The sequence below is a fragment of the Geospiza fortis genome, unplaced genomic scaffold, assembly GCF_000277835.1.
Source record: "Geospiza fortis unplaced genomic scaffold, GeoFor_1.0 scaffold41, whole genome shotgun sequence".
Classification (NCBI taxonomy): domain Eukaryota; kingdom Metazoa; phylum Chordata; class Aves; order Passeriformes; family Thraupidae; genus Geospiza; species Geospiza fortis.
This window is the reverse complement of record NW_005054299.1, coordinates 10,059,493-10,072,089: the sequence shown is the minus strand read 5'-3', so window position 1 is coordinate 10,072,089 and position 12,597 is coordinate 10,059,493. Positions and strand designations below refer to the sequence as shown.

The 12,597-nt window shown below is 38.8% G+C and overlaps 1 protein-coding gene across 1 annotated transcript in view; it reads right to left on the bottom strand.

Moving 5' to 3' along the window:
- The window catches only part of RBKS (ribokinase), a 54,365-nt gene that overhangs the window by 33,583 nt on the left and 8,185 nt on the right, over positions 1-12,597 (bottom strand). The window contains exons 4-5 of the mRNA XM_014308040.1: positions 10,842-10,904; positions 3,469-3,633 (exon numbers count right to left, since the gene is read on the bottom strand). Of these exons, the coding sequence (XP_014163515.1) occupies positions 3,469-3,633; positions 10,842-10,904 (228 nt within the window). The remainder of the gene's footprint in view (positions 1-3,468; positions 3,634-10,841; positions 10,905-12,597) is intronic.

The following is a 12,597-nucleotide window of genomic DNA, read 5'->3' as shown; positions in this document are numbered from 1 at the left end:
AACAAACAGCCTTTCCTCACAGGAGAGGTGCTCCATCCTTCTCATCATCTTGGTGACGTCCTCTGGACTCTCTCCAACAGGTCCATGTCTCTCCTGTGCTGGGCCCCCAGAGCTGGATGCAGGGTTCCAGGGGGAACTCAGCAGAGCAGATCAGAGGGGCAGAATCCCCTCCCTGGCCCTGCTGCCCACGCTGCTTTGGCTTCAGCTCAGGACATGTTTGGCTTTCTGGGCTGGGAGTGCACATTTCCAGCCACTCACCCAGCAGCAGCACCAAGCTGTCCTCCCCAGGGCTGCTCCTGATCATCCCCCAGCCTTTGTTGATACCAGGGTTGCTCCATCCAGGTGCAACACCTTGTACTTGGTTTTGTGTTTATGAGATTCCCATAGGACTACTCCTCGAGCTTGTCACTTCTCTCCCTTTGCCAAGATCCATTCTCCTCAATGAGTTTTTATTCTTTATGCCTCCTTGCATAGGTACTATGTAATTATAACCTTTTTCACTCAACTTTCATCACATCTTATCTCTTTATGGCCCACAATTCCTGTTCCCACTTCCAGTGCCCACAGCCTGCTCCCTGACCAATCTCCATTTTCCAATCTCTATTCAACAAATCCTAATCTCTTTCCAATTTTGTTCCTCTTTCAGCTTCTCCTTTCTTTCTTCCTCTGCCACCCCCAAAAATCAAGTAAATCTCTGCTACATTTCCTTTGCTTGAAATCAACTCTCCATCACCAGCATTCCCATCTAGCTTTGTCTCTTCTGTATTGAAATTGAGGAAGCTGCTGCTCTATGTTTCCTGGGCCTACAAAAGATCTTTAACAGTATAAAAGAAGTTGCCTAAAACCAGATTCAGGAATTACACTGGAATGTAATGCTGTAATGCTGCCCGAAAGGACAAGTGCCTGTACGGACAGATGCTCAGGGGAAGTTAGCTGTGAAGCTCTTAACAATTTTCTGATGTCTGTGTGAAAGGTACTTATTTTCCAAAGGTTGATAATACAATTAAAATCAGGCAGGTTTCCGTACCGTTATGAAGGCTTATCTTTAAAAGAAAGCTGCCTTGCTATAAAGTCTAAAGTAAATTTTAAGGTAGCTGGTATTCATAATTCAAAAGCTAGGGTAGGGTGGGAGGCATTTTCCATTGCCTGGTTTCTGCAACCACAGTGCTTTGGCAGAAATCACGAAGAGTTTAACCACAGACAAACAGCTGTTATGAAAAATTGTAGCCCAAGATTAAAAGCTTGAAGCATCCAAAAAATAGATCTGTTTCTTGCAAGTGACATGGAACCTTTAACTGAGGGTGCTTCCAGATCATTTTTCACTACAATATTAATATGCTGGGCATTATCAGCCATCTTTTATGGAGTCTGTCATTAGAGAAGTCCAAAACCAGACTTTTGGAAGCAGCAGCAGTTTCTCACCATTGACCACTAAAAACCTTTATTTGTCCAGTCAGATTTCCACCACAATTTATACCCACTTCATATAGTTATTCACAACCCTTCCTTCCTCCCTTCCTTCTTCCCTTCCTTCTTCCCTTCCCTTCCCTTCCCTTCCCTTCCCTTCCCTTCCCTTCCTTCCTTTCCTTCCTTCCTTGTTACAAGAATAATGAACAATCAGTGCCACAATGAGAGGATGTCATGACATGTACATGACATGGTATGTCCCTCTCCAGCTCACAAATCCAGATGACCTTCAGTGAAGAGAAGCAAAGAGTTCTTGCCTGTATCTCCATATTCTTTCTCTCTTTTGTTTATTTCTTTCAGTAAGAATGAAGAAAAACAAGCAAAAAACCCCTCGTTGAAACAGAGGTTTGAGGCATCTGGGTATGCATCTGTTTTACACAAAAATAGTCAAGTGAACATTCTAACATGAAGTGCTACATAATACATGAGGGTATTGCAAGCTAAAAGAAGAGAAATTGCATTAACGATTTACTGTTGGCTACAGATAGGTTTTTACAGTGCTACAAACTCAGCTGTTTACTTAGATTTGATGGTACATGACATTTGAACATGTGTAGCCTATTGTTTTAAAGCAGAAGCAACCAAACTTCCCTGACAGAAGAGCTGCACAATGATAACACACTGACAGCACAGAACTACAGCTGGCCCACAGTTAACTACTATCTTTTTTTGATATATTGTGCTGTCTACAGTTGCTAAGTGATTGCATGTCTGTTCTGCGTATCAGGTTTGAATTTTTCTCAATTGCTTTTAAAAAGTCTTGTCTTTTCTTCTGTCACAGGCTGGCACCTTGCCATAGCAGGGTGACAAAAGTGTGAAGCATCTTGCCAAAACTGTTCATAGAGTTAGAAATGGGCAAGATAAGTCATGGATATTGATTAATGAATCAACTAGAGTCCATTAACCATTAGATTAAAAATGCTGTTAGCCATTTTCATAAAAGGTAATGGCAAAAATATAGTGCAACAGGTGCACAACAGGTCATGATGCAGAAGGTGAACTGGAGAGCCTACAATTCCAGTATGCCATGACCTGCTGGAGCTGTCCTGGGCTCAGCTTCAAGAAAATAGTAATCCCAGTTGCAGTCTGATCCCAGTTGCATCCCTGATCTGCTGCATGACTGACTATGCTATGAGCTGTCTTCTCCCAACCTGATCTTCTGGATAGAAGGGAAAAACATTTTTTAAATCTCATACAGATGCCTCTCTTGCATAATTATTTACTTAGTGTTCAAATACTGTGGTAATTGTGCTTGAGTAACTGAAAGCATTACAGGCACTTAAACAACAAAAACATTATGTTGGTAATGAAACTCCATCCTGTTCAAGCAAAATATCAGCTTTCATCTACGTATATGCTACACTGAAGGAACAATGCCCTACATTTAAAAGTATAGTACAGTAACAATTTTCTAATAATTTCACAGACCATGACTGTGTCTATGCAATGGCATCATGCCCAGTCACACAAGAGCTTTGGTTAGGAAACAAAAGCTTATTTTTTTATTATTTTAAGGATGTCAACTACTATACAAAACAACCACGGCCATACCTACTGCTATGCTGGGAGAACAAGGGCATAAGTCTGGTTTTGAAGTCATTTCATTCATTTTCCTGTGTGGGGAACTTATACTAACTTGCATTCATTATGCCTGTTTTGCTCTGGAATCATAGCAGAGTCAGGCCCACAGTGCCTGACCTACCAACATTACACTGCATTTAGTCACAGCATGAAAACAGGAGAAAGGCAGCACCAGACATATACAGGGAGATTATAAGGGTAGGAGTTGATTTGCTATCCAAGGTTAACACTGCAAAATTTTTTAAGCAAATTCAGTTCTCATTAGCATAGCATTAATTTGTTGGCTATTGTTTCACTTCTAAATAAAACTAATATGACAGAAACCAGAACAGACAACAGGATCTTTATTTAGAAAGCATGATAAAGAGGATTTTTCATGTAGCACAAATGAAGGAGAAAGAATGGCTAATGTTAAATTACCTCCACTGGCACGTGCCATTTTCAGAGCTTCAAGAGAAACGGCAGGGGTTATTTCTAGCTGGCAAACAACCACTTTGGCTTTACAGATGACATCAGAAGCCCTCTTCAGGTCTTCAAAATTTAAAAGCAGGTTGGCTCCTGGGACTATGACAATAACATTCTGTCCTAAAGAGAAGATATTGTGTTTTTTACTTTAACTTTGACAATAAAGTATGTAAAACAATTCCTTTCACTTTTTACAATACATTTCAGATGAGTATTTCAATTTACTTCCCAAAAAAACCCATTAGAATTGTATGCATTGCTGACATTTTCAAATACACAAATATTTCAGAGGATAATCAAAAAGACTGATGTACTAATGAACTAACACTGCACAATAAACACAATATATATTCCTTTGGGAAAGATCATATATGGGCATTCCCCAGTCTTATTTTGGTGTCTTCTGTGAACTCTAAAGAAGCACTGCACTAGTCACAGTGGAGATGGTGGATACACGCTGAGGGTGATATTTGCATCTTCCTAAAATATTCCAGTAGCATTTGGAAGAGAAAAGCATCAATGTGATTACTGAATTCATATGCCAAAAATGGCATAAAAATTTTAATTTTCCCATCAGCTGGGAACAAAAAGTATTTCACACAGCTAAGAAAATTATGCATGTTCTTTAGATTTCAGAGAAGTAGGCTTGCACCATTTACCTGAAATATTTCAAGTTAGTGCTCCTAATCATCATGAAAATCAGAACCAGCTTGTCACCAAAGCCCAGAAAGGTGATGCCTGTGTCTTAGGAAAGTTTTATCAGAAGTGAATAAAGAAGGTGGGCAACAGATTCTTCTGCTCTTAGAGGTGGCCAGAAGAATGGTCTAAACAAAGCTGTGCGTGTGGAAGCATGGCAGTGTCTCAAAGCACATCTAAGATCCTTTTTATTCTCGTAGTTTGTTTTACAGTTAGGTGAGGTTCATTTACGTAGGTTCCAAATATTCTTTTGTTTTTCTTCAGACACACAAATCACCTTCTTTTATTGCAATTTCTTTCTTTTTTTAATCTCTATTACAACACTTAGAGACCTTCAGGCATGGGTGCCTTCAAATTAAAATTTATTATTAATCACTCAGGTATTAACTTCAATAAGTCAGTTGTTCCTTGATTTACAGGCTCAGCCCGCCCCCGCTGAAGATTCCTTTAAGGACTGCCAATCATTAAAGGCTACCAATTCTGTAATGAACTGAATTACTCTGCAAATAAATATTTATGTTTTTAAATACATTATTTTTGTTGAATGTGACTTCAAAGTCCTTTGACTAAGAACGTGCAAAGCTTCTCTCCCTAAATACATTCCAAAAAGAAAGCAGGACAATGGAAAGAATAATATAGTGATCTCAGAGGGAGGGACCCAAGCTTTCCAAAGCAATTCTGCTGTCAATGGTTTGGTACAGAACAGCTGCATATGAAAAGCAAAACCTCAGCACTTAAAAGCCAACGCCCTGCTTTTCAGCAGACAATGATGGGCATCTTGGATAAAAAACAAAAGCAAACAAAACAAAAAACCTTCTGCAACACGTAAATGTTACCAAAGATATCTGAATCCTGTTGGGGAAATATTCAAAGGCAAATTGTGCCTATTTTGCCAAGCGTATATTTTGATAGCTTTAGGGTGCAGCAGTGCAAGCAGTAAAAGACAGGGAATCAGTGGAACAAGAATCTCTTTCATTTCTGCCTGGCCTCTGTGCTTCCTAGAGTCTCAGACTCTATTCACATGTCTTGCTGCATTATCTTGCTGAACTATTTAGCTGTACTGACATGTATATTATTATCAGACTTTGGAGCTAATGGCCCAAGGCAGTAAGGGGGGCTGTTTGCTTAAACCTGTATGTACAAATTCAAGGTAGACTGTGCTACACTGGATCACAGTCTGAATATTTTCTTCCTAACTACAAAAGGTCAGAGACTTAGAGTCTGCTTTCAAACCTGCCAGGGAGATGCAGTACCTACTGTGGTGCAACAGTCCAGACAGATTAAACCCAAGCTGGAGGAAAACCCCCCTCACCCCATTCTGTTCTTAGCTATGTATACCAGACTCACTGAATGATAGCAATCACCACAAACTTGCACTGGGGTGCATGAAGGCAGAATCTGGACCCATGAACTCACAACTAATACAAAATTTTGTATTAACAGCAACCATTTTGTTGAAAGAAATTATTTCTTGCCAGGGAAATCAGATGGGAATTCAGCATCAGGGACAACAGAGTTAAAGACAGATGGCAAAGAGGGGTGAGATTCATCTTGTCCAACATAAAATAATTTTTTAAGTTAAAAGAAAATCCTACACACTAGAAAACTCTAAGGAAACTAATTTTGAAAAATTGTTTTTCTATGTTCCTTCAACAAGGAGAAGAGACAAATATTTTCAGAGGTTTTTTTAGTCTTATATATCTTAGATATCTGTTTGAGGAGGAGATAAAACTATTGTCCAGAAAAGTCTACGTATCTCTGTGAACCCTGGGTGAAGCCTTAAACTGTAGACCAAACTTCTAAAAACTACTCCAGTGAGGTAAAACATTACCCACACCAAGAATGAGAATAATGTATTTACTGCATTACTGTTATTTCTAAAATCTCTTTTCTTAGACTAAAAATATCAGTTTTGATGGGAACATCTATATAACTTTGAGTTTTGCAGACATCAGCTAGAATATTAAGGGCCACTTTCACACTTGCTATAAGCTGTAACAGCTAAATGAAACCAATAAGCTTGCACAGGCTTACACCAGATGGGGACTGGGTCCAGTCAGGATAAATGCCACATACATAAAAATTGTTCTAAGTTGGGCTTCTAAAATTGCTAATGCCAGTTCTTAGAAAGATGGATAACTCAAGATGGATAACTTTTTTTACATGGGTCATCTTATAGATGACATCAGATGAGAAGTGCCAGTGGAAAAATCAAATGTCAAATCAGTAAACACCACAGTGCAATAAATATCTTTAAAACTGGATGACAAGCCTAAAAACCATCAGTAGTGCTTAGAATGAATCAAAATATCAAACAGATCAAACAGTGTGATTGTAATAGCTGCAGAGCTTGTGCTTAATAATTCACAGAGAAGAAAATTATATTTGTGATCAGAAAAGAATGTTACAAGAAAAACATGTGCTGCCAAATCACATAGTTCATGAATATGAGGGTGGGTTTCGGGTGTGTTACGGTATCATAATTTCTAGGCAACCACTTGATAGAAATATTGAAGAGTCTTGCACATAAAACATTCAAGTTAATAAAGAAAGTCAATATGTAGAAAGTCTTTAAAATTCAGGTGACATTTCTTCATAAACCTGAAGGTACAAACCAAAGATTTTCCTCAGTGGAAATTATAATAAAAACAAGTTGGCATATGTATTCTAAGTTTGCCTTATTTACTTAGCCTTACCTAAATATATATTTTGAATGCTTTTTTTACTAGTAGTGCTATGGTACTGAAGGTACATTCAACTTACAAAATAATGTCTATTCACTGTTCATGAATGATTAATAACTTTATCATGAAGTCAGCACAATGCCTGTCTCAAGTGAGGGTTATCATGCAGTGTTCTGTGTAGGTGAGCTCCAAGTCCTAACTTGCAATAATCAAGAGAATTTTAATCATGACTTGCCAAACTCTGTTGTGCCTCCACTGAATTTTTGCTAGGAATATGAATAAGAATGTTGTCAGATTTGTTCAAACCTCTAGTCCTCTAGATAATGGCACCATCAGCAGTCACTACCAGATACGGACAAAGCTGCAATAACCTTCAGAGGTAATCATGTAAAAAATTATCCACAAAGAGGGTTTTTCTCTCACTACATGTGTCTGTAAAAGTACAACACATCATCGCTTTATGGAGCTCTTACCATCCAATATCACATTGCTAGCAGAAGGTGTGCAAAGTGACAGAGCTAGTGGCAAGAAGGCAGGCTGAAAGGGGAAACAAAACCTTGGGTTTGTGATGCACCTCAAAGAAAATGTGTTAAGAAAAGCAGCTGGATGTACCAGCTTTTATCCTTAAGAGAGAAAGTACAGATTTGGATATACAGGATCCTGGTATACTTGTGTTTACTCAAATCAACACTTTCTGAAAAGGCCGCAGCATAGAAGAAAACAACTGAAAGGAACACAAGATCCCAGAAATATTTTTGCACAGCTTTCTGAGACCAGCCCAGAGGTCTTTGCAGCATCTCTGGGCTGCATATTTTTCAGTGCATCTCTATAAACTCCCTAAACACCTCTCTACAATTCTACATTAAAACAGAGATTGAACCTCTCTATCTTTTATTGAAACTATACTGTATTGTCCCGGAATATAATCAACTTTAAGAGTATCAAATGTGCCTGATATTTTCCAAGTTTTAGCACTTTGCCAATTACAATAGTGGGTGAGTTATACCTGTGCAATTCAGTAACCAGTCAAAAACTTCCAAGAAATTCTGCAGTGCCAGTTAGACAGACAGAGGAAGATTTACTTCAGAGCCTCATCTGACTCTGATCTCTACAGCTTTTCTTTGCTCTGTCTTCACTCACACTCTTCATACTGACACTAACATGTAAGATAGCCCACTGTGAACCTCATGGCCCCAAACATCCATTTCACTCACACTTTTCTTTGCTCTGCCATCACAGCATCATATACCCTCTACTTTTATATGTCCTACTTCTCCCTGCGATTTTTCTCGGCTGGTTTGGGTTGATATTTTTCCCAAGTATCAGTACGTGTAAAGAAAGAATTGGTAAGAAGGGTAGGTTAGGTGTGTAACAATACAGCAATGAAAACTTGTCAATTTAAAGAGATGATAACTATGGTTTTTATTTGTCCCTCATCTTAACACAAAACAGCATCACCAACCCCAATTTCAAATGCTTCCTTTTCAGGTACAGTTTGAACTAGCAGAAACTACTTTACATCAGTCCATTGAGTGCTGTGGTGTTTCAGCTATGCCAGCACAGCCACTGCAGTAAAACATGCATGTGTAGACAAGCCCTTTGAAAACTGCTGTAAAGCCTACTTAGGTCAAATCAGCCAGGTTTCTACAGAAAAAAAAAAAAAAAGAAAATGTCTCTCGCAACAGCAAAGCACATAAGTACTGCTATTTTACTGCAATTTACTCAATTCAGGCGCCAGATGGTTTTTGAGAGAAGTAACAACGAGAACCATTACCAATTCTGTGCATCTGTTTGCTTTAGAGCATAGTTCTGACCAGGTTTGCTCTTCTACTAGATTTTAAATTAAATTTGAGGCCAGTACTAACTTAGCATATGATTTTTCAGTTACTCAGAGGCACAAACTACATGACTTTATGCATTATTCATGTCACTATGTGATCACAAGACTGTCATATACCCTTCACACTGACACTAACATGTAAGATAGCCCACTGTGAACCTCATGGCCCCAATCATCCATTTCCCTTTCCTGGTGCTAATAAAGGTTTTACATCCACAAGATTGTTTTGTTCCTTATCCTTCAGAAAAATTCTTGGTGGTAAAATTTTAACAGGTCATCCTCTGTTCATTCAAGTTTAGACTGTTTTTATCTTAGCTGGCCATGCACATGAATTGGGAAATTATAAGACTGTTTCTTTTTCTACTAGTCTGGACAGCAAGCCTAGTGCAAGACATGAACAAAACAGTGAGGCCCAGGAACACTACTGGATTCCCACTGTCCCTCCTGTTTACAATGGCCACAGTGACTGTAGGCAGCATAAGAAGTGTCAAGAGTTGCTAATCTTGCTGCCTGCTGGTCCAAACCCAGAAAATGAGGTGGAAGTTAACAGGCAGGTATCCAGGTTATCCAATGTATTAGTGTTATTTACCTTATTTCTGAGTTAGAGCTGTCATGCAAGGCTTGGATTAATCTTACTTAGGGAAAATTAAACTCACATCTCCAACTAATTTGCCTAATTTTCCTGAATACTCCTGTGTAGGCTTGCCTTTAGTCACAGTTCCTTCCCAGTTTTGCTGCATGAGTAAATAGTTATGTTTCCTTTCCCATTTTGAGCTGTAGCCCAATGTACAACCATCAGGTTACATAGAAGCTTGGCAAGTTGATGTGTCAGCTAAACTGTGGTAACTGTTCAAATGAAGCCTCTTAGCAACTCCAGAAGTGAACTAATCCAATCACACTTAATTTGTTATGTTTGCATAAACATTATCAGTCCTAAGCTCTATATTTTGATCCAGACACACTTTTTTTAAGGGCTGTCAATTGCTTGAGGAAATAGCTTGAAAAGACATGTAGATGTGGCACTTAGGTAGATGGTTTAGTGGGGGACTTGGCACTGCTGGGTTAATGGTTGGACACAGTGATCTTAAAGGTCTTTTTCAACCTTGATTTTATAGTAAAAGTGATGGGTAAGTCATAGTAGGAAAGGAGAACTTTAACCTTCTAATATACTGTGTGTTCAGGACAATATACAACTAGGTTGATCAGCTGGCTGATTAAATTATGCTTGAGGAAAAGATATATAAAGTTTTCTGAGGATAGTTTAGCAGTCTTAATAAAAAATATGAAAACAAGCCAAATCTTTATTTCTTCCCCTGCAAAATAAGAGCAAAGGCATAGGCTAAGGAAAACTAACATGGAAAAAAAATGCCATTTCACTGTGTACTCATCACTGCAGATGCAACTTGAAATCAAGATTTGTGGTAAAATTACATGACCAACAGAAATACTTCTTATACTGAGGACAAGTCCTTTTCCTGATTAAGAGCATAATGACTCACTTGGTGTCCTGAGGAGGCAAACCTTTCCGTCACAGGACCAGAGGAAATGGCCTCAAGTTATACCAGGGGGGACTCAGATTGAGCATTAGGAAAAATTTCTTCACTAAAAGGGTTGTCAAGCACTGGAATAACATGCACAGGGAAGCAGCTGAGCTACCAACCCTAGAGGTATTGAAAAGACACGTAGATGTGGCACTTAGGTTTAGTGGTAGACTTGGCACTGCTGGGTTAATGATTGGACTCCATAATCTTAAAGGTCTTTTTCAACCTGAATTCTATAGTAAAAGTGCTGGGTAATTTGTAGTGGAAAAGGAGAGCTTTAACCTTCTAATACACTGCATGTTCAGAAATGTAAAACTAGATAGCTCAGTTGGCTGGTTGAAATATGGCTATCACGCTGCTAATTTAAGCATCTGATTCTGCTGCTTTTAGGCACCAAATTCTACTCTGCCTGCAATAAACAGAAGTGCAATAAAGTGTGAATAAAATCTTGGAAAAAAAAGAAAAATGTAGGGAAAAAAAATCCACAATTAACAGTGACAAGTCAAAGGTTTCTTTTATGGCTGAAAAGGCAGAACAAAGAGGACAATTCAGAGCAGAAATATGTACCTTCACTGTTGACAATTATTGAAGCAGTTCCAGTAGCAGCATCTGTAGTTTGACCTACAAATGCTAAGAAAGGGAAAAGTTACAGCATGCACTAGTTCAATACATTACTTTCAACCAATAGCATGTGACGCAGTTTAATTGAATTAAATCTAAAATGAACCCATAACCTCCAGCAATTTAAAAATGCTAATTACTCTTTCATGTGCAACAATGCCAGAGAAGCTAACAACAACAAAAAGTGTTAATTTACACCCACAAAACGAAATCCAAGTCCAACATTCTTTAATTTGGCTACATCTCTGCATTAGAGAAAGCATGTTATTTATACAGCCTTCTCAAGCACTCTACTCCTACTTGAAAATATTTCTTTTATCCAATGAAACAATAGAGTCAAGGCTAAAGAAAAACAAAAATACTAAAACAACCCAGCATCTCATTCTGTGTCGATTTGCATTTCAGCAGCAATATTAACTAATGCTATGAAGGCAGTGGTGGGGTTATATGTATCCTCTTTGCATTATATTCAGAGAAATTAACATGATGCTGGCAGCACTGTCTGTTAGAAAGATTGTTCCATGTTTCCTACTATAAGAACCTGTTTTCAGCTGACAGCAAATTTGTCAAATACCAACCAATGACAGGAAATTGATAGTAGAAACCAGTAGCACTGTAGCAGAAAACTGACCAAAAAATTGAGGGTTTCTTTTTTCTTCTCCAAAAACTGTATTTGAGAAAAATCTACTATTCCATTTGAGACAAATTATGGTGACCTTTTATTTAAGGAGTTCTGGTGTTCTAATATTGTAGAACATTGATTTAATGCTGGGCAAAAGTGGTCTTCTTTCTCAAGATGTGCCTTTGTGGCCAGTTTAACAATCTGCTCCAATTTGAAGAGGGCAGAAAAAACACCTTACATCATGCTCATCTGGTTTTGCTGAAGTCTTGCAGGTACTTGCCCTGGAGGTACCCTTGTCTAGCTCAGTTACCAGGGTCAGAGCAGGACTTCCCTTGCAATTACAGCTTCTTTTCACCATGAATTCTGTCTGCACACTGGAGCTGAAAGCAGAGAATGTGTGTCTTCTGTGCTCTCAATGCTCTTGCAGCGTGAGCAGCAAGTTGCCCAGTTCAAATGTGGGAAAAGGAACAACAGATCAATAAAGATCTAAGTGGTCTGAGCAGCACTGGCAGCTGGTTTGTTGTGGAAGAGAAAAACACAGGGGAAGGGGAAAATTACAAAACAGATTGGAATTGGAAAGAAAAGGGGTGTGCTGATATACTACGAAACAGAAGAGCAACATGAAGACATACAACAAGGACCCAAGTTATGAGAGCTGGCAGAACTGGCATTACCCCAAGGATTTTCATCCAGTACCCAGTATCCTCATGTACAACAACAGGGATATGCTAGAAAATGATTAAACCAGGACAAAAAGCCCATGACTGAAATAAGACCATCTTGAGCAAAAACCTCTCAGCACAGTGAATCACCTTTGCCTCCAGATCTTGTGGAGAACTGGAGGCAAGGGTGACTCAGTGTGCTGAGAGTTAGGATCCTGGATCAACCTCACCAGCAGTATATCTTATTTTTCTCCAGGGCTGATCAATGCAGGAGGTGGCAATCAAACACAATTCTGAGATATTTTTAACTCAATCAGCAGAAATTGGGACCTTGGACCTAAACATTCCAGCCCTTCAACTGATCTACTTAGGTATCAATGAACTGCAATACGATGGAATTTCTGAATATTTTCCCTAC